The sequence below is a fragment of the Octopus bimaculoides genome, chromosome 15 (genome assembly GCF_046866305.1).
Source record: "Octopus bimaculoides isolate indiv1 chromosome 15, ASM4686630v1, whole genome shotgun sequence".
NCBI classification, from domain to species: Eukaryota; Metazoa; Mollusca; class Cephalopoda; order Octopoda; family Octopodidae; genus Octopus; species Octopus bimaculoides.
In genome coordinates this window covers 46,502,435-46,525,489 of record NC_142942.1, presented here as the reverse complement: position 1 = coordinate 46,525,489, position 23,055 = coordinate 46,502,435, and the positions used below count along the sequence as shown (strand labels likewise).

Genomic DNA, 23,055 nt, shown 5'->3' with positions numbered 1-23,055 from the left:
TATATATATATAGATATATATATGTACACGCATATACATATATGCACGCATACTTATACATATATATATGCGCGCGCGCGCGCAATACACGCACAAAATACGCACATACGTATATGCATATCCATGGATCTAAATGCAGACAAGAGCAAATACACACATACATACATACATGCATACATACATACATACATACAACGATACAATACACACATATACACACACACACACATACACACACACACACACATTCATAAAATAAAATAGATATACGTGCAAATATTTGCACATGCACACGCATGAAAGTCTACTTCATTCTGCTGGTATTCTCTTTATTTCAGGGTTCCATGTATTCTCCATTTCTTCACGACGTGGTTTATTTATATATTTTGACACTTAACGACACATTAGATAAGGGATTGAACTGCAGAAATGGAACTCTCATGTTCCATACAGCCATAACAAAGCAATTCAAAGGTAACTGTGCTTGTCGAAATATTTTTGTTTTCATTGTAAACATATGCGTGTGCGTGCGTGTATAATCAATATGGAGTCAATTATTCAATAATGTCATGTACGTTTCCATAGAATAGCTATTTATATGCTTATTAGTATATTACATAATAGGATAAAACAACCAGATCACTTCGTCAGACATCATTGCAAAATCAAAACTCACATTAATCTCAATTCATATTCATTTATTATAATACTTTCATTTCATTATATCATTATATTTTACCCTTCGACAAATGGGCAGTATCTTGTCACGAACATTGGATTCACATTGAGATTAACGTGATGAGTTAACTAGTTAATATGATAGCACTTGTTCTATTGATTGGTTGATGGACATTGAATGTTGCTGGTAGTACTTAGTTAGCCAAATATTCAGATAAAGTGCTACTGAGTTGATTCCCTACATCGCAAAGACCGCTACTACTTAGATGTGTGGGTGTAATATGTATGTATGTATGCATGTATGTATGTATCCTCCTGCGTGACCTTTTTATTATAGGTATAACAGGAAATGTGAAACTGGACGAAAATGCTGACCGAGAGCCAGATTACGCATTGTGGTCCTACAAAGCTGATCCTAACAGATTTGAAAAAGTCATAGAAATATACATGACCAGTGAATCCCAACGGGTAAATGATCACTTTCTCATTTTTCTGGGTATTGATAGAGGTATTTAAGTATCTCGGGGCCGTATTCCCGAGTGATGGAAGGCAGGAAGTGGAACTGGATGCTAGAATTGCACTGTCCTGGCACAGAAAAATTGCCAGATCCTGAATTCGATTCTCAGAAAAAGAGAGATTGGTGAAAGAGCCAAACTCATTATCTTCCATTCAGTTTTCATGCCTATCCTCACTTATAGTCACGAATGTTGAGTACGAGTCGAAAGAGTACGATCACGCATGCAAGTGGCCAGAACAGGGTTCTTTTGAAGGGTCCTTGGAGAAACGTTAGTCGAAGGGTGCATACGTGTATCTCAGCGACCAGGGAGTTTCTCCAAGGTATGCCACTACTTCACCGCATGCAGAGGTCACAGCTCCGATACTTCATTAGAATGTCACAGGGAAGAATCACAAGAATCACAAGAGGGATTCTTCAAGCCAAAACAACCTGAAGGAGACCTAAAAGTAGACCAAGAACGAGATGGCTGGGTAATATCCAAAGTCTCAGTTCGTTGCCCATAAGAATCCTGTCGGAAAGCGCAAAGACAGTTGCTTCTGATTGGACCCTATGGGTGAGGTGCCTGAAGACTCTACCCTCACGATAGATGGTTGAATGGACGATAATGCAGAAACTGTGGTTCTAGATTGAATATTTAAGCTGGTGGTATTATTGAGCAAGACGAGAAAATTGTTTTTAAATTAATGTTTATTTTATATCGAACATTCGTGAACGGTTGGTTACAGGTTCCCATTTAGACAATTCCAGATCCACTGTACTAAGAATAATGGGAGTAACAGGGGAGGGTCTGTGTAATGCAGAGAAACAAATATCTAAATAGATTTGCACTTGAATTAATCAGTTTCTCCATTTTCTCTTCACCGTTTACTTTCTTTTTTTATTTTTCGACGACATAGATATATTATTTGGTTTAAATTTACATATTACAAAATATTTACAATGATATATATAACAAAATAATAATTATATATATATATATATACACAGACACACTCGTCCTTGTTTTCTTTGTATCATCTATCTGGATGTTTTGTTGTCCCTTTCTTGTATCACCTAACTGTCTGCATGTTTTGCGCTCTTGTCCCATCTTGTATTTATTTATATATATATAAATACATATATATGTATGTATGTATATATATATATATATATATATATATATATATATATATATATATATATATATATATATACATATACATATATATGTATGTATGTATGTATGTATGTATGTATATATATATATATATATATATATATATATATATATATATATATATATATATATACATATGTATGTATATATGTGTATATATATATGCATATATATGTATGTATATATATATATATATATATATATATATATATATATATATATATATATATATATATATATATATATATATATATATATAATCTTAGAAAGTGGAAGTTATTCAGAATATTGAGTGGCCATCTGAATCTGGTCAACCCCCAGCGGACACTCCAATCTGTGGATTCTCCAATGAAAAATGTCCAGAAAGTAAACGTAAGTTTCTATTCTTTATTCTCTCTTTCGTTGTCTTCTTGTTTCTCTCTTTCTCTCTACATCTCTCACTTGGCCGATATGTGTGTCTGTGTCTGTATATGTGTGCGTGTGTGTATAATGTAAAAAGAATTAATAACCTGTTGTATTTACATATACATATACATACATGCATACATATATGTGTGTGTGCGTGTGCGTGTGCGTGTGTGTGTGTGTGTGTGTGTGTGTATGTATATATAAACAAAGAACAAACACAGAAAAACTACAACGTGAGAACGTGGTACATGAAAAGTATTAGCAGACGCTCAGGGAAGGAAAGAAAGATGGTTTAACGTTTCGTACAGAGCTCTTCTTCAGGAACAGAGGAAAATCCAATAGAAATAGGAAGACGGAGGAAGAAAATCGCCAACCATTTACATATGGTTACATTTTGATATATATATATATATATATATATATATATATATATATATATATATATATATATATATATATATATATATATATATATATATATATATATAGATAGATAGATAGATAGATAGACAGACAGACAGACAGACAGACAGACAGACAGACAGACAGACATGCATACAGACATACATACATACATACATACATACATACATATATATTTACGTATACATATATATAGAGATATCATTTGTTTATATGTATGCATACTTATACATATATGTATATTGTATAGTATATACGTATATATATGTGTGTGTCTGCGTGAGTGTGTGCGTGTGTGTAAGAATAAAGGGGCTTCTTCCCCTCAAAACTCATCATTTCATTTCCTACAGACGTTTATATTTTTCCAATGTTAATACTTTCTGTACACTTAAACATATGTAGAGACATATGTTTATATATATACATGATGGCCGTCCACTCGTAACCGAGGAAGACCATATATATGTATATGTATATGTATATATATACATACATACATATACGCGTGCGGGTGTGTATGTATGTAATAAGGATGTATGTATGTGTGTATGTATGAATGTATGTATGTACGTATTTATGTATGCACACCAGAAGATCGGAGATGTGTGTGCATGTACATCTTTATACCTATCTGTATAGTTTTTTTGTCTCTGGATGTATTTATATACGTTATGCATGATATCCCTTATTTTCCATTGTACAGTGCAGGAAATATTATTGATCATAATACCTACAATACTAATAATCGTCATCGCTCCAATTGCTTTCTACCTCCGCAGGTGAGTTGTAGCTGGTTGTTTTTCTGATTTTTTTCGTTCCTTAAAAGCTTGCCCAAATGCTTACCTTCGTCTGGCAGCTATTGGCTAATGGTGAGTCATTTGCTCTTCAATCCGGATATATATGTGTGTACACACACATAAGTATGTATGTGTGTACGTGCGTATATATGTGTGCATGTGTAATTTTATGAATACAAACAGTATACGCGAGCTACTTCAAGTTTTATGTTCAGATAGTGCAGTCATCAAGCTAGCTTGAAGAGCGTAACGGTATTCGTTCAAGCTCAAATAACGATAGCTGGATCGTCAATCAACGATTCAGATTCGGTTTAACTGACTCTATTCCTCATTGAAGATTTCTGGCTATCACTATTATTACTCCCTGAAGCCATAAAACGGCAAATTTGTTAGACCATCGGACAAAATTCCTTATTATGTTTGTTCTAGCTGTTTACGTTCTAAGTTCAAATCTCGCCGAGATCATCTCCTTTCGAGGTAGATAAAATAGAACACCCATTAGGTACTGGAATCGATAATATTGATTAACATCGTTTCTTCTAAATTGCTGGCCTTGAGCCTAAATTAGAAATAATTGCTAATTAATTAAACTTTGGTTATGAAGAGGAAATAAAAATTTCTGAATATGTTGTGTTGTTATACGTTGCATGGAGTGTTCTACAATTGTTATCACATTGGTCTGTGTTTCTTCTTACTTTTCCAAGAAAAATGAATTTGGAGCGAAAACTGCAGGAAATGCCATGGATAATAGCTTACGAAAGTTTGAGGTTTGCGGACACAAAAGCTTCCAGTAATTTCTCTGTGGTAAGTGAAGCGGGAGTTTTTATAAAAGCTGCAGGGTGTTTAGCTATCTGTTTGTATCTGTATATATGTATGCATATATGTATACATACATACATACATACATACATACATACATACATACATACATACATACATACATACATACATGTAAAGTTTCTAATGGAAATTGCTCTTTCACGAGGATGTATCTTATCCAAGCGTACGCCCGTTAGCTCTGTATCGATTAATATATTTGGAATTCACTAATTTGTGTTAGGATTAGTGTTAACACTTATTAAGTTCCAGTAGTCGTTATAGACGCTTACATCCATTCGATATAGGGGAACAGAATCTTGATAATATGATATAAAGAAAAAGGAGAGTTTGACTACAGAATAAAATCAATTTATTTATATAATATTTAATTTCATCTCGCCTACGTACGTTTCAATTTCATATTTTGCAATTGACAAAAAAATCATTTATATATATATATATATATATATATATATATATATATATATATATATATATATATATATATATATATATATATATATATATATATATATATATATATATATATATATATATATATACATACATATATACATACATATATACATATATATATATATATATATATATATATATATATATATATATATATATATATATATATATATATATATATATATATATATATATATATATATATATATATATATAGGATAATCAGTTAGTTGTCATATTATGACAACTAACTGATTGTCCTATATTATATATTTATAGATGAATTCCTCTATTTACATAATATCGAGGTCTCATTCATTCTTTTGTTGCCATATTATTATTAGTAATATATATATATATATATAGTACTGGTTTTTCTGGTGATGGTAAAAAGAACCGGAACGAAAATGTGGTCAAAAGTTATATTTTCCAGACTGGAACAAAAGAGTTATCTCCCGCGGATCGGTATAATCTGTAACCGAAGAATTGCTTCCCATAGGTCGGTGGTGGCTATAACCGAAGGGTTTCAGCTGTGTGTGTACATAGGCTGTTCTCTTGCCCGAAAATTGGGACGACCAATTTGCCAAAACGAATTTCTGCTCATTAGGGCATCAACGAAATAATGGCATTTTAAGTTTAGAAAGCACTCGATCAAAGCTTGCAACGTGTATATCCATTCAAATATGGTCCTACCCGTTCACACAGTTTCCAGTTGATGTGTTGTAATCACCATATAAAGCTGGCTAACGTTGTAACGCTTCGGTTTCTAAAAGAATTTACCAACATACGATGTGTGTGTGGGGAGGGGATGTTATTGCTGTTGCTGGAAAAAACTACCTCCGTTTCGTAGGTCACCGCCTGTGTTACATTGACCATTCACTTGGTACTCACAGTTAACGCTAAATAAGCATCCTATCTCTACTCGACATCTTGGGGCATGCCCTAATTTTTTTTATATGCTACACACACAGTTAAATGAGACTCTTAAGTTATGCTTGCTCAGTAATTTGCTATTCCTATGGTCCTGTATAAATTTTGGGGACTAATGAGTATTTGTCAATTAGTGTGTTGATGTGCTGAGTAAAGCACTAGCACAGTATGGGCTACCTTGTGTCATCCGAAGTTGGTATAAGTCCGTTGGATTTGCTTCAGGAATTCCGCAGTATTAGTTGAGATAATAAGCGATTAATGAACACAATGCAACACAATGATTCACATCATTCCAACCATAAAGAACAGTCGCAGGATGGATCGAAACGATCGTCGTACGGAATAAAGACGAATACCAAATCCATCTTCTGTTTCATTAATCGATTATTATATATATGTTTCTTTTTGTTCCTCTATTCGCCAGTTGTCCGTGTATTCCTGCAGGATGACAGCTGATGATGGCTACCAGATATTCACCAGGTCTGCGTTCTTGAATGAAACAAAAGTCAGATTGCAGGAATTGAAGAAAAACAGCATTATTCTAAACAGAGGCAAACATCTGGAACTAAAAATGGTATCTATCTATCTATCTATCTATCTATCTATCTATCTATCTATCTATCTATCTATCTATCTATCTATCTCTCTCTCTCTCTCTCTCTCTCTATATATATATATATATATATATATATATATATATATACATGTATATGTATGTATATATATATATATATGTATATGTATGTATATATGTGTGTATATACTTATATAAATGATTTATATATACATACACACACACACACACACACATATGCATACATATATATGTACATGTGTGTGTACATGTATATGCATATATGTATATGTATGTGTATACAAATATGTATGTATGTTTTGTAACAAATTTATTAACATATGAAACCGATATGAACAATTTTTCAATAGTATATGAATACAATGCAAAACAGATTCAAGGTGTGTGTGTGTGTGTGTGTGTGTGTGTGTGTGTGTGTGTGTGTGTGTGTATGCGCGTGTGTGTAACATGTATGAGTGTATGAATGTATGTATCTATATATATTTACTATATATATATATATATATATATATATATATATATGAGTATATATATATGTGTGTGTGTATAATTTTTCTCGTCTGGCCGTAAAGCCTTTTCTGTTTGTTTTCCTGTCTTGTTTTTTGTCCACCACTACATTCCTCCATGGCTAGATTTAATTTGCGTATACAAATTTAATCTGCGATCCATGGGACGAGCCGTTTTAACGATGCGTCCTGCCCAAGCTCGTCGAAACGCCGGTGTTAAAACGTGGGTAGCTGATGAAGTAGAATGTTCTCTATGTGGCTCGTGTGTTCTCGTCTACGTTTGTTTGCAATGTTCTGTACCCAGATATGCACCTATACATACAGGTGGATGTCGGTATGCACATACCTGTATGTATATATGCATATACTCATTTACTATTTGTTTATATATATATTGCCAAGGGATTGTCATTCTCATCAAAGGTCGGCGATTATCGTACGCTGAAGAAGGGAAATAACCCTGAAACTCGGGTCCGTACGTATCGCAGATCAAGATGGGAAGGATAACTTCCCTTGGCAAAAATAGACAGGACACAGATATGTGTCGATAAGCCAGCTGGAGGAGATGTTCTCCTGGGGCTAAAAGCAACAGTAACATCCACCCTTAGGGGTCAGCCACATTTAAATGGCAAATATACTTCACTTTATCGTGCAGTTACTGTTAACACCTCGTTCAGAGATTTAACATTGCTTGTTTTCACTTTTTCGATATCAGTGAATAACTTCACTGGAAAAAGACATATATTGCCAAGGGATTGTCATTCTCATCAAAGGTCGGCGATCATCGTACGCTGAAGAAGGGAAATAACCCTGAAACTCGGGTCCGTACGTATCGCAGATCAAGATGGGAAGGATAACTTCCCTTGGCAAAAATAGACAGGACACAGATATGTGTCGATAAGCCAGCTGGAGGAGATGTTCTCCTGGGGCTAAAAGCAACAGTAACATCCACCCTTAGGGGTCAGCCACATTTAAATGGCAAATATACTTCACTTTATCGTGCAGTTACTGTTAACACCTCGTTCAGAGATGTAACATTGCTTATATATATATATATATATATATATATATATATATATATATATATATATTATATTATATATATATATATATATATATACTAACCTTTTTGTCCATCACCTTCCGATCCAACTATCCATCTTTTTATCTATCTACCTACCTATCTATTTATCTCTCTATCTCACTATAGAACTAAACTACAACTACTAGTGCATCTGCTTTTTCCCCCAGATTTATGAAATGCACCACGAAAATATCAATAAATTTCTGGGATTGTGTGTCAGTGAGAAGTTATGTACCATCATAACCAGCTACTGCTCCAAGGGTAGCTTACGGGTGAGATACACCATTAAACTTTCTTTTTTCCATACTAAAGTAGAAAGAGAAGTAGCTAGCTCTTGTTGATAAATTTCTATATTACATACAAGCTGTTTGTCGTAGGTTCGTGTCTCGTACACACCGCAAGATGCAAGCCTTAAATTATCTGATAATGAAATCTATTTGGCAGTGTAATCAGCAGGAGTGTTCTGTAATTAATTAGTGTTTCTTAATTTGCATTGTGTTAAGTTCAAATTTTATGTCCTCGGCCAGAGTATATACGCTTTCCAACCACAGCGGTGTTTGCTAGTGGATAGTTTGATTTGTGGGAGATTTCACTGCTATTTCTAACAGATCGAGCACTTACGCGCTGGCATCCTTATTTGCTGATCAAGAGGCTTGCTAGCTGTTATTGTTGCTGTGAGCTCCCAGTCCGACATTGAAAAAATATACGATTGAAAGCCTCCGTTCCAGACATGACTACGTGTTTCATTAAGGTTTACTAATTACGAGAGGCTTTAATTAATATGTTCTACCTTGTCTACGGTGATAGATTCTAATTTAAAGGATATTATTCAGAATATTTTTACTCTTTTAAATGATTAAGAGCTCTAATACTTGCTGACCTTCATACCACGCGTGTATATGTATGTATGTATGTTCTCCATATAGCATCTGCTTAGGAATCCTGCTATCCTTCATTCTAATAAGGTGTCCAGTCCAACGTAACCGGTGCTTGTGCACCATCGCCTCAATTCTCAAGATATCAGCTGTCCTCAAGACCTGTGTGTCTGGACATTTTTGAGGTCCAGCCAACATTGAGAATGTATCTGAGACATCTCTGATGAAAGCGTTCAAGGACCCTTACCTGACGTTTGTACAGAGTCCATGTCTCACATGAGTAGAGGAGCGATGTCAGTACACATGCACGGTACACAGCAACTTTTGTTTGCCTTGCGATACCATGCTGGGACCAGACACGAGACTGAAGAGACCAGAAGGAATTAGTTGCTCTCTGCAACCTAAAAGATATTTCCTCATCCAGGGAGCAAGAATGGCTGAGCGTGTTGCCCAGGTAGACAAACTTGTCTACTACCTTCAGAATTGTTCCTTCAACCAAGATAGCTGGTTTCACATATGGATTTCCTGGTGCAGGCTGGAACATTACAACAGTCTTGTCCATGCTAATATACGTATACGTGTGTGTGTGTGTGTGTGTGTAAGAACGCGCGAATCAAGCGTGGCATAGATACCCACAGATTAGTGCTCAGGTAACCCTCCGATATCATCGATCTCTATCATATATGAAAGTGCTTACGGCATAAGCCTTAGGGCTCTCGAAACATCTGTCTGGATAAGATTATTACATTATTTCATTCACTTTGTTTCTTTATTCCATACTTTCTATTTTATATTCCCTGTAAATATACGCATCAAGTGTTTTGTGTTTATCTGCTTTTCTACTGATATATATCTGTCTATTAACAGGACATTATATTCAACGACAACATTAAATTAGAATGGATGACAATGTTTTCTATGATTAGTGACTTGGTCAATGTAAGTGACTGAAGTATTACTATATTGTTGTTATTGATGTTGTTGTTATCGTTAATTGTCGTTGTTCTCGTTGTAGTTTTTTGCAGTCAGTGTTGCTGTTGTTGCTACTGTGAGCTGGCAGAATCATTATGGGGTCGGAAAAAATGCTTAGCGGTATTTTTGCCGATTCGTTGCATTCTGAGTTTATATTTCACTGCGGTCAAATTTCCATTTTTTCTTCTTTTCTTTATCCTTACTGGATCGATTTAAATAAAGTGCTTGTCAAGTACCGGGAGAGGGAAGGGACCTACTGTTATAGGGATGATAATAATAATAATAATGGAACACCCCTTCCACGTGGCGAATGGTATGTGCTAGTCGTTACAAATACTGTGACGTCAAGAAGTCTGGGTAGTCGGTCATAGATAATCGCATCTTACCTGTCTAACTGACTATACTGCTATACGAGAGTGGACATTATAACAGTCCGACGTTGGATTACAACAGTGGCGACGAGGAATTAACAAACTCACCAGGATTAAACAAACTCGCAAGGAGTTACGAAATTCACAAAATTTTTATGTGCGAATTTTACGGTATGCAAAAGCGTAAAATTATGGAAGATTTGCAGGCCGGTTTGCTCGAGTTGCAAAAACAGCAACAACAACTGCAGGAACAACAACATCGGCTGCTGCAAGAACGACAACATACAACAACAAATGCTGCAATTAATAACTAGTAAGTCATCCAAAAATTCTGAAAAGATGTTCTCACCAGATTACGTTGCAAACTCAATAACGGAATTTAAATATGAGCCAGACGAAGGAATTACCTTCGAAGCGTACTATAGAAGATACGAACAGATCTTCAATAAAGAGTGCAAAGATAGGACGACGATATGAAAGCGCGTCTAATCTTATGAAAACTAACAGCAGGAGAACACGAACGTTACAGCAAAAAACCCTTCTGACATAAACTTTAGAAATACAATAGAGATGTTGTGTAAAACTTTTAGTGAGAAAAGCTCGTTGCTCAATACACGCTGGAAAGGTTTGAACCTAGAAAAGAACAACGAGGAGAACTACATCACATATGCTGGCAGAATTAACAGAGAATGTGAAAAGTTCAAACTGGACGAATTAACGCCAGATATGTTCAAGCGCTTGATATTTACTCAGGGACTATATATGTGTATGTATGTACATACGTATGGATGGATGGATGGATGGATGGATGGATGGATGAATGGATGGATGGATGGATGGATGGATGGATGGATGGAGGCACATCATTTTAGAAACTCCAAAGAAGCTTTAATGTGAGGTACAAGCACTCAACTTTGAAAGTACTGCATGTCATAACAGAAACAGCTGTAAGCTAGCGAAATTCATAGCATAATTTTCTGTTCCTTTGTCATTAATTTCATTTCATATTACGCTCTGTACTCAACTAATGTTTCTTTCTGAAACATATCTATATTGAGTTCAAAACACCAGGTTATTAGTGTCGCTATGCTTAAGTGAAATATCTTCATCAACAGGGAATGAATTACATTCACAAATCAGACCTGGCAGTACACGGCAATTTGAAGAGTAGCAACTGCCTGATTGACAATAGATGGGTGCTGAAAATTGCAGATTTTGGTATTCCGAGTATCCGCCAGAAACGAGACAAAGGAGAACTCTCTATGGAAAAAATATTGGAAGGTAATTTTTATTCACTGATATAATTAATTAATTACTTTGTAGGATAAATAGATAATTAATTCTTCTTCATTTCCTCCTGCTCCACTGAGCTACACCCTACCACGTGCAACGTGTAATACAAGGAACTGATGTCGCTTAATGCTCTATAACGGAGCACGAACTGTTAGATACTGTCGGGCTTCTAAATATACTACCTTCGAAGTCACGAGCAAAAGCACTTCATCTCGTGATGAAAAATGGAGTCATGACTGAAAAAAGCTCAAAAAAGGTTGATGTATAATAAAAAAATATATATTATCATAGCTATGTTTGTTTTGATATTAAGATTGAAAAAAATCAATCGACCTTGCTTGTAAAAAATTTGGGCCTGAGTCTGCGTCCTCTAAGCAAATTTCGTTCCCGGGCCACTGGAAGTGTATGTAGACAATGGAATATAACGTTTAAGAAGCATCAGCTATTAATTAATAATGTATTGATGCATATTCAATTGTAGATCAATTCTGGACGGCACCTGAGCATTTGAGAGAAATTATCCCAGGAAGCAGTCAAAAGGGTGATATGTATAGCTTTGGGATCATCTTGTACGAGATTATAACAAGATCTGATCCTTACGAATGTGACACTTTAGAAACAGCTAACGGTAAGCAAGGCGCGATTCAGCGTTCGAATTTTCTATTTCTTCCAGTCAAGTAAACACAGAAACCTTAAGATGGTAGGTCGGCCAGCAAGAAATAGTAGGCATATCTTCCTCAATTCACACCTTGCTGTCTTTAAAACAAAAGTTGGGGATATACGTTGTATTAGATAAGGAGTTTTCAAATAGTTGATACCGATTTCTAGGGATCCATGAGATTATTTTAAGGATTCGAAGATACCTGGAGTTAAACAATATTCTTTTATTCTTTATTTCAGTCATTTGACTGCGGCCATGCTGGAGCACCGCCTTTAGTCGAACAGATCGACTCCAGGACTTAGTCTTTCTCAGCTTAGTACTTATTCTATCGGTCTCTTTTCGTCGATGGCATCGATCCTGTGTCTGACTGGAATCTATTTTATCGACCCTGAAAAGATAAAGGCAAAGTTGATTTCGTTCTGTATATGATCTAAGAACGTAAAAAGCCGGAAGAAATACCACTGAGCTCTTTGTCCGATATGCTAAGAAATTTGCCAACGTGCCACCTGACATAAAATGAAATAAAATGAATAATCGCGGTTAAGGCGATTACATTGACCCCAGTACTTCACTGGCACATTATTTCATCGGCCACGAAGGGAAGCGTCGACCTCGGCGGGATATGAATTCAGAACGTAAAGCCATCTTAAATAAAATTAATAAAATGCAATTAGCATATACATATTTCTAATACTTTTCTACACACACACACACACACACACACACACACACACAAAAACGGTGTGTGCGTGTGTGTGTATTTTCTTGAAAAAGAATATTGTTGACAGTGACTCCGATGACTTAAGTGGTTGAAACTTCGAAGTCTCTGCCAACAATCTTCTTGTCCAAGAATAAGCTAACATCCTACAAAATATATAGAGTAACCGCCCCCCTCAGACTAATGTAGAATTGTTTTTATTATAACTAAACATAAAAACAAGCATTAGCACACACACACACACACACATACATACATATATACATACATGCATACATTTATATATATATATATATATATATATATATATATATATATATATATATATATATATATATATATATATATATATACATGGGGTATATTTTTTGATTAACTTCAGTCATTTTGAACCGAATCAAGAAAACGGAGGATCCGCCGCTCAGACCTTTGTTACCTGAAAACTTCGAGATATCTGGACTTGAAAGCAAAGAAATTAGTTTGAAAGACCTTCTCCCTCAGACATGGCACGAACAAGCTGAACTCAGACCGACATTCCACAAAATTTGGCAATGGGTGCTTTCGCAAAACAAAGGGAGGTAAAAACGTTCACGTTTCATTGCTTACTCTTTTCTGCTGGTTATTGTCGTATTTTTTAGCTTTTTTTTTTTTGGTGTGTATTGAATGAATGTCAAATCGGTTTGTTCGAAATCATTACATCTATCACTGTCACGTGTTGCTGTCTATCTAGAACGCTGTCTCTCGAAGCTTCTTAACCATTGCCCCTTTTCTTTTACTATCACTTTTTCAACACCTTGCTAAGATTCAAGACACCACCCCATTTTTAAAGTACGTATATTTAAAACTGATTCCAAATTTTGGCTCAAAGCCAGCAATTTTTTTTTAAGGATGAAAAGATGAAAGGATGAAAGGCAATGTCGACCTCTGTAAAATTTGAAATCAGAACGTAAAGACGGACATTATTTACATTATTTATATTTGACGGATATTTGTCTTCATCTTGTTTGTTGTTAACACTCTTTAAGCATGTGACCTCAGTCCAACTCAAGTACATATTCTATGGGCCTCATATATAACAATCACCGTCGCTAACAGTTGAAGATTATATTTATATCCCGATTTATTATCATATTTTCTCTCCCATTCTATAAATCTGATTGTTGTCTACCTTATAGAAAACTCAACATGGTGGATTCCTTAATCGGGAAGCTGGAAAGGTATGCCAATAACCTGGAGGAAGTCGTTGAACAACGTACAAAAGAACTGAGAGAGGAAAAGAAAAAAACAGACGACCTTCTCTACCAGATGTTACCAAGGTACATCAATATGTGATCAACGTACCGTTTACTCTTTTACATCCGAAAGAAGGACACTTATTGACAGTTACATATATGGATAAAAACAGTTTGATTCAAACTCCTTGATACTCTGACTTTCAAGCGTAATCCTAATCTTCGACCATAGTAATTCCTATGGCCAAAGATTAGCGTCACGCTTGAAAGTCAGAGTACCAAGGATTCTGAATCAAACTGTTTTGATCCAAAGCTAAAAAATATATATATATATTTTTTTTTTTTTTATATATATATATGACGTTGACCACTAACGTGGACATTCAATGTGCTAGAAATAGATCACATCTTGTGTCTAATAAGACCTAAATTGTTCTCAACATGAAATATAGCGTGATACCAAAACGTAAGCGGGCAAGACATTTAAAATCACCGAAAACAATTATTATTAAACAGGGACCGGTTTCAAAATTTAACAATCTTACCGACTGTCTATTTCTCTTCAGCCTGATTTGTAATGCAACCATAATCATCAGAACCCCATACAAAGTTGCCCACCGCCATAGGTGCGCGTGTATATGGTTCTGCTAATTACAGCTTAATGGTAAAATTCAAAAGTCTTCGTTTTGGCGAGCTAATTCCAGAACCCTAACCCTAACCCTATTTTTTAATAATATATATGTATGTATATATATATATATATATATATATATATATATATATATATATATATATATATATATATATATATATATGGGAGAATATACGAAAAAACAACAACAGACGAGGACAGGTGGTGTAAATAACAAAAGGATGTATTAGTATGACGCTCTGGAATACGGAAAGTCTTTGACGTTTCGAGCTACGCTCCCTGTGTCTGTGAAATCGTGTATCCCTGCCGTAAGGCTTTATTTCCACACACGCCAGCTTAATTTAATTCGTCCTTAGTCGAAAGACACCTATTGTTATGTCCTGTTATTTGTATTTGTGTAACATTCTCCGTTTTTTTCCGTTCTTGTTTTCGTATACATTCGCTGCTTTCTTCCAAGGAATCTAATGCTCTTAGCTTAGTTTTTCCTTGGGCCTGGCCAGATTGGAGCAATCTCGAGTATAACCAGCCGAAATTGCAAAGATAATCTGAAATTCGACTGAGGAAAGAAAACTCCGAATGACCCGTCCATGTTTTCTTTGTATCGTCTATCTGGATGTTTTGTTGTCCTTTTCTTGTATCACTTAACTGTCTGGTTGTTTGCGTTCTTGTCCCATTTTGTATTTTATATATATATATATATATATATATATATATATATATATATATATATATATATATATATATATATATATATATATATATATATATATATATATGTATATATATATATATATATATATATATATATATATATATATATATATATATATATATATATATATATATATATATATATATATATATATATATACTCTGTGTTTTACAGGCAAGTAGCTGAGCAGTTGAAGAAAGGGCAAGTGGTCAATGCTGAATTGTTTAATGATGTGACTATCTATTTTTCCGACATCGTCGGTTTCACAGCTCTCTCAGCTCTCAGCACACCAATACAGATCGTTAACCTCCTCAATGAACTCTACACGAATTTTGATAACATCATCGCCAAACATGATGTTTATAAGGTGAGTGCGCGTCTATATGCAAGCCCGTGTATGAGTATGTGCGTCTCTGTGTGTATGTGTATGTGTGTGTAGATAAGTTTATGTGTGCATGTATCAACTGGAACACTCGTTGTCGCAACCGAGAGTCAGGCCAATACATTAAATGCGATTGGCTGCTATTTTTTTACTGTTCGTTATGCAGTTGTTACTCCCTGTAACCACTGATGTGTTTGATATGGTAGTCTTTTCTCGTTATTCTGATTATCTGACACACTCCCTGCCACTCTACTTTCACTTTCTCCTCTCTTACATATCTTGTCTTTTACTCTTATTTTTGTCCCCATCCTCTCTTTCTCACTCTCCAAAACCCTTACATTAATATATATAATCTTATATATATATATATAATCTTCTCTCACCACTAATATATATATATATATAATCTTCTCTCACCACTAATATATATATATATATATATATATATATATATATATATATATATATATATATATATATATATATATATATATATATATAATCTTCTCTCACCACTACCATCATAACTTTCACCACCATTAAAAGAAAAAAAAACTCATTAATATATAATTTCTGACTACTCACTTAACATCCCCAGGTGGAGACAATCGGAGATGCATACATGGTGGTAAGCGGCCTTCCCATTCGAAACGGACGAAGACATGCTGTGGAGATTGCTAACATGGCGCTTGACTTGTTGAGTCGCATTCTGGGATTTACAGTAACCCATCAGCCCGACCACAAACTCTTGCTTCGGATTGGATTACACACCGGACCGTGTGCAGCAGGTAATTTTAGGAGACAGTTTTTCCCGCTCTCCACCTGCTTTCTCTCTTCGTTCTTTTCTCTGTAGAAGAGCGTAGGCTCGAAACGTCAAAGCCTTTTTTTTTCTGGGTGTCTAACTTATACATCTTGTTTGTTGTTTCCTCATCTGTCTTTTAAGTTTTATACAATTTTGAACTATATGTACATCCCAGTATCGACCAGACGTCAGATACACGCACACACACACACACACACACACGTATATATATATGTATATATAAAATAAAAGTCCATAAAATATATTTCTAACTTTGCCATTGGTCTCTTTATCTTTTTCTCTCTTTATACATACACACGCTAATACACGACCTATGTTATATTCCCCACTCATGTTTATACAACGGAAGGGGCAAAACTAGCCGGTATACAGCAATTACTTGGTATTACCTGTATCTTTGGGTTTGGTTGAATCCAACACCCTTCATAACCTTATATATATATATATATATATATATATATATATATATATATATATATATATATATATATACACACACACACATACATCCCAGTATCGACCTGACACCAGATGCTGTTATATATAATGAGCTTCCAATTGTGTCTTGATTGCGCCACTCTTTTCCATATGGATAGATAGATCTATCCATATGGATAGATTTGAACTCAGAACGTAAAGACAGACGAAATACCGCTAAGCATTTCGCTCGGCGTTCTAACGTTTCTGCTCGCTGGCCGCATTTTTAACTCAGAAATATTAACACCGTTTTGTTTTGCTTTTAACAGACAAAGAATTTGGAATAAAATCTTAAATAAATGGTTAAATCTAGCCATCCATGGACAGTTCGATCTATTATCGTATCGAAAGATACACGTGTTTATAGAAAAGTTCCAAAAAGAAGATAAAACAGTAGAATTTAGAATATAGATAGGCGCAGGCGTGACTGTATGGTATGAAACTTGCTTCCCAACCACAAGGTTCCGGGTTCAGTCCCACTGAATGGCACCTTGAGTAAGGATTTTCTATAATAGCCTCGGGGCGACCAAAGCCTTGTGAGTGGATTTTGTAGACGGAAACTGAAAGAAGTCTGTCGTCTGTTTCTCAAGCTGAAAACAAACACAAATGGAGACATCAGCAACAATGGCGGTCACCAGTTAAACTTCACACGTGTGTGCGTCTCTGTGTGTGTGTGTGTGTGTGTGTGTGTGTGTGTGTGTGTGTGTGTGTGTGTCTGTTTGTTTTCCCACCATCGCTTGATAACCGGTGTTGGTGTGTTTACGTCCCTGAAACTTAAGCTGTTCGGCAAAACCGACCGATAGAAGAAGTGCCGAGTTTTAAAAAAATAACGCCTAGGGTTGATTTGTTCGACTGAAACCCCATCAAAGCGGTACCCCAGCATGGCCGCAGTCAAGTGACTAAAACAACTAAAAGACAAAAGATAAAAGGAAAATTACTCTCGGTGATGATGTCTTCATCTTAAGAGAAACCAATAATCAATAACCAGTAACCAAATAACCAATAACCAATAATACAATAAATTTACGATTCGATTTTAAATTCCATTCCCGATTTAAGAACCTTTCAATGTCACCTGTCTACTTATTAATGATGACGACGATGACGGTGGGGGGAGACGAAGAAGAAGAAGAAGAAGAAGAAGAAGAAGAAGAAGAAGAAGAAGAAGAAGAAGAAGAAGAAGAAGAAGAAGAAGAAGAAGAAGAAGAAGAAGAAGAAGAAGTCAACGACGACGATGACATGTTACACATATTACACGGATGAGATAAACCTCTGAACAGCTGGGACGTAGACACGCCAACACCGGCTCAGGGAGAGTGTATGGGTGGGAGTCGCAATGGCGTAACGTATTGCAAGGAAGGCAACATCATCAACAACAACAACGTGATGGTGATGACTACGACTACGACGACAACCACGATGAGGAAGAGGGGGGAGGATTTCCCGTTAATCTGATGATTTGAATTATCACATCAGTTCTGCCATGTTTCGTACTTTGCTGATTTACAAATGCACATCAACAATTAGAACTCATTCCTTCTCAAGCTGTTGTGTAAAATTCATCTCCATGTCTTGACAAAGAAAGGGCAAATTATAGATACAAGGGCTGTCATGTAACAATTCCATCACTAAATAGTCCGTCTCATAAACCATACGGTAGTTCCGGCCACACAGAAACTCCGCCAAATCGAGACAAATTCCAGCCATACTTCAACGCACACAACATAACATCCACCGTCGCTGTGGTGGTGGTGGTGGTGGTGGATAGTGGGTCGGTGATGCTGCTGATGCTGTTGTACAGTCGTAGATGACAGACGGCTTCTGTTAATCGGGTCAACTCGACTGCAGCTAACCAAAATCAACTAACGATCATGAGTTGAATTACTCACACACCACCATCACTACCACCGCCACCACATCCACCACCACCACTACCATCGCCACCACCACTACCACCATCATCACCATCATTATCATCATCACTATTACATCTAACACAACCAAATTGATCACAGGGTTCCTATAGTCACTTTTCACAAGAAACTACAGACGTATGACATATCAAACAGGAATTTTGTCAAATGCTGGCTGTGAAATCTACATAAACAAACTTTTGGTTATAAGAATATGCATAAACATGAGCCGCTCTCTATAACAAGAAACAAAAAAGAAAAACAAAACAATCACTCCTCATCCTGAAAATGAGGCTGAGATAGTCTAGAAACGTTGACGAAGCACGAATTTGGAAACTTTATTGTTCCACACTAAATACAAGGGTCTGATACTTAGATACAGAAAAAAATGCCTTATATAAAATGATTAAATTAGAATCATGTTTTCTATATATATTCTTTTCTTCTCTAGGCAGAAATCCCGAAATTCTGGGGGAGGGGCCAGTCGATTAGATCGACCCCAATACTATCGATAATGGCCGAAATTGCGCTCGACCTTCTGGCCGATAACCGAAGAGGAGTTGGTTACCTTCTGTATTTTCCAATCGATTGTGTATTTAGTATATGTTCGTATGTTTATTTACTACACGTTTTTTTTTAATTTTACGGATATATATATATATATATATATATATATATATATATATATATATATATATATATGTATGTATGTATATACAGGTATGTCATATTTTCCGTTTGTTATCTTTTTATTTAATCTTCAAAAAATATATATATACATATATACATATAGTCATATACACACATAAATATACATATATACATATAGTCATATACACACATAAATATACATACATACATATAGTCATATACACACATAAATATACATATATACATATAGTCATATACACACATAAATATACATATATACATATAGTCATATACACACACATAAATATATACATATAAATATGTGTGGTTGCGTGTCTAAGTATATGTATGTCCGTGTACGTGTGTGTATGTGTGTGTGTGTGTACGTGTGCAAGTATGTACGTACCAAATAGCCGACAAATGAAGATATGTTTACCATTTATTTTCTGTTATTCAAGGTGTGGTAGGAACAGCGATGCCACGATATTGTCTTTTTGGAGACACAGTCAACATGGCTTCTAGGATGGAATCAACTGGTGAACGTGAGTAGAAAAAAAATGTTTAGCTAAGAAATATTCGAATCGAAGACTTGTACATTTATTCTCTATACGTTCCGACAGATTCAAACGCAGATATGCTAATCGTTGTTGTGTATGTTACAAGAGAACGACTTCTTCCTTTTACGATGACAATGTATTCATAACACACTCGGCTCATTGGTGCAATGGCGATGTTTCGACATGTTGGGTCTCGTCAGTCAGAAGTACCCAGACCCTTTGAGCCTAAACAAACTGATGGCTTTGTTTATAATTTCAACGAACGGAACTGTTTTCTGATCAGTGCTGAGAAACTTCCTGTTTCTGTTGTGCCTGTAATTCAAAGGGTCAGCCTTGTTACATTGTGTCACGCTGAATATCCCCGAGAACTACGTTAAGGGTACACATGTTTGTGGAATGCTCAGCCACTTGCATGTTAATTTCACGAGCAGGCTGTTCCGTTGATCGGATCAACTGGAACCCTCGACGTCGTAAGCGACGGAGTGCCAACAACAACAACAGTTCCTATGATTTCTTTTATCACTTATCCAACGATAGTTTCATGCTGTTTTCGAAATTTTTCATTCTCAGCTTTAAGAATCCAGTTAAGTCAAACATCATGTGACTGTCTCCGCACTGCCACCGGCTACATTATCAGTTTACGCGGTGAGACAGATATTAAGGTGAGTAGAATTGATCATATTTTGTACCCTAAACGGTTCTTTGTACTGGGATACCATTGGTTGTAGGGTCATTATATTTTCTGTTGATGAAATGACACTTCAGTGCCAGTAATCACTCACGAACGGGTGTGCCTTTGTAACATGTGCCATGCCTTTTTTTTTTTTTTCATCTTTTACTTATTTCAGTCATTAGACTGCAGCCATGCTGGGGCACAGCCTTGAAGGATTTTTAGTCGAACGAATCAGCCCCAGCACTTAGTTTTCTTTTCCACACCTGGTACTTAGTTTATCGGTATGTTTTGCCGAACCGCTAAGTTATGGGGACGTAAACACACCAACACCAGTTGTCAAGCGGTGGTGGAAGACAAACACAGACACAAAGACACACACATGCATATATATTTGTAAGTGTGTATGTGACGTGTTTTATATACGACGGGCTTCTTTCAGTTTCCGTCTACCAAATCCACTAACAAAGCTTTGGTCGGCCTGAGGCTATAACAGAAGACACTTGTCCAAGGTGGAACACAGTGGGAATGAACCCAGAACCATGTGGTTTTTAAGCAACCGCTTCTTACCGCCACACAGCCATACCTCGTTAATTATTCTGGGTTGCCTACCTAGGTAGACGAGGGCGTGACAGCTTGGGAGTAAGAGAGAGAGAGAGTGTGTGTGTGTGTGTGTGTGTGTGTGTGTGTGTGTGTGTGTGTGTGTGTGTGTGTGTGTGTGTGTGTGTGTAAGTCAAAAATGGGACGAATTAGTAAAATGTAGTCCCTGGTTTCTCTAAGACGGCAGTATCACCAAATAGAAACTGTCGGATCGTAACAACCAGTCTAATGCATGCCAGCATAGAAAGTGGACGTAAAACGACCGCGATGGCGACAACGATGAAGACAGTGTTGTGCATTAAAAGCACGACTGTGTTCTTGGTTTTTTATATCAAGGCTTTTTTCACATTTTCCTATGAATTTCTTGCACTTTGTATAAAAGAAAAAATATTTTGAATCTATCGCTAACGTTTCTTGAATCTTCATAGTCTCATCTTCAGAGTGAAGTGATGTTGGCGTCAATTTCTATTCATAACGCACACTCACTCACACACACACACACACACACACATCTAATACATGCTCATACATGCTCTGATAAGCAATATTTACTCTTTTCTTTTTCCTCTTTTTTTTTTTCAATTCCATAGGGCAAAGGATGCCAGAAGACATACTGGCTTAAAGGTAAACTTGGATACAACAAACCATTGCCAGAATTCTGGGAGAAAACAGAGAGAGAACGGTTTCAATTCTAAATGCTGTTTTGTATCTTATCGTTCTTAATGTAACTGATGACACTTAAATTTAGGAGGAAATAGAATCGGATGAACTCAACGCATGCGTCGTTCAATACTAACTATTCTATCACATTTACCATAAATATATAAACAATGTATTATTGTATTGCATTAAATTTTAATAAACAATATCGCATATTGTAATAATCATATTTATCTTAACAATGTAATTATACCAGAAACACGTTATTATTAAACAATACAAAAAAGCAAAAAAATAAACTATTATTATTATTATTATTATTATCATTTATGGTTTCTTTTCATTATAACTTTATTTCAGCTGCCTTAGTACCGGGCATCTTCCGAAGGACAAGAGTAGCAAGGGCACTTTTGCTTTGCTATGCATGCTAGAATTATCACCACGTT

General features: G+C 35.7%; 3 protein-coding genes across 3 annotated transcripts in view; all 3 read left to right on the top strand.

Moving 5' to 3' along the window:
- The window catches only part of LOC106880844 (atrial natriuretic peptide receptor 3), an 11,613-nt gene extending 10,806 nt beyond the window's left edge, over positions 1–807 (top strand). The window contains exons 7-8 of the mRNA XM_089363934.1: positions 339–474; positions 758–807. Of these exons, the coding sequence (XP_089220060.1) occupies positions 339–474; positions 758–807 (186 nt within the window). The remainder of the gene's footprint in view (positions 1–338; positions 475–757) is intronic.
- A 3,079-nt stretch (positions 808–3,886) lies between these two features.
- Positions 3,887–8,731, top strand: LOC149132518 (atrial natriuretic peptide receptor 2-like). Its single transcript, XM_089363933.1, has 4 exons — positions 3,887–3,961; positions 4,684–4,783; positions 6,630–6,779; positions 8,558–8,731. Exons 2-4 carry the CDS (start codon positions 4,688–4,690, stop codon positions 8,729–8,731), a joined length of 420 nt encoding a protein of 139 aa, XP_089220059.1. The 5' UTR covers positions 3,887–3,961; positions 4,684–4,687.
- Positions 8,732–8,792: 61 nt separating this feature from the next.
- Positions 8,793–22,847, top strand: LOC149132517 (retinal guanylyl cyclase 2-like). The gene is made up of 11 exons (XM_089363932.1): positions 8,793–8,855; positions 10,133–10,204; positions 11,724–11,889; positions 12,383–12,529; positions 13,663–13,858; positions 14,456–14,596; positions 16,051–16,243; positions 16,857–17,046; positions 20,581–20,664; positions 21,250–21,341; positions 22,540–22,847. The coding sequence occupies exons 1-11, from the start codon at positions 8,793–8,795 to the stop codon at positions 22,642–22,644; spliced, it is 1,449 nt and encodes a 482-aa protein (XP_089220058.1). The 3' UTR covers positions 22,645–22,847.
- Positions 22,848–23,055: the final 208 nt, after the last annotated feature.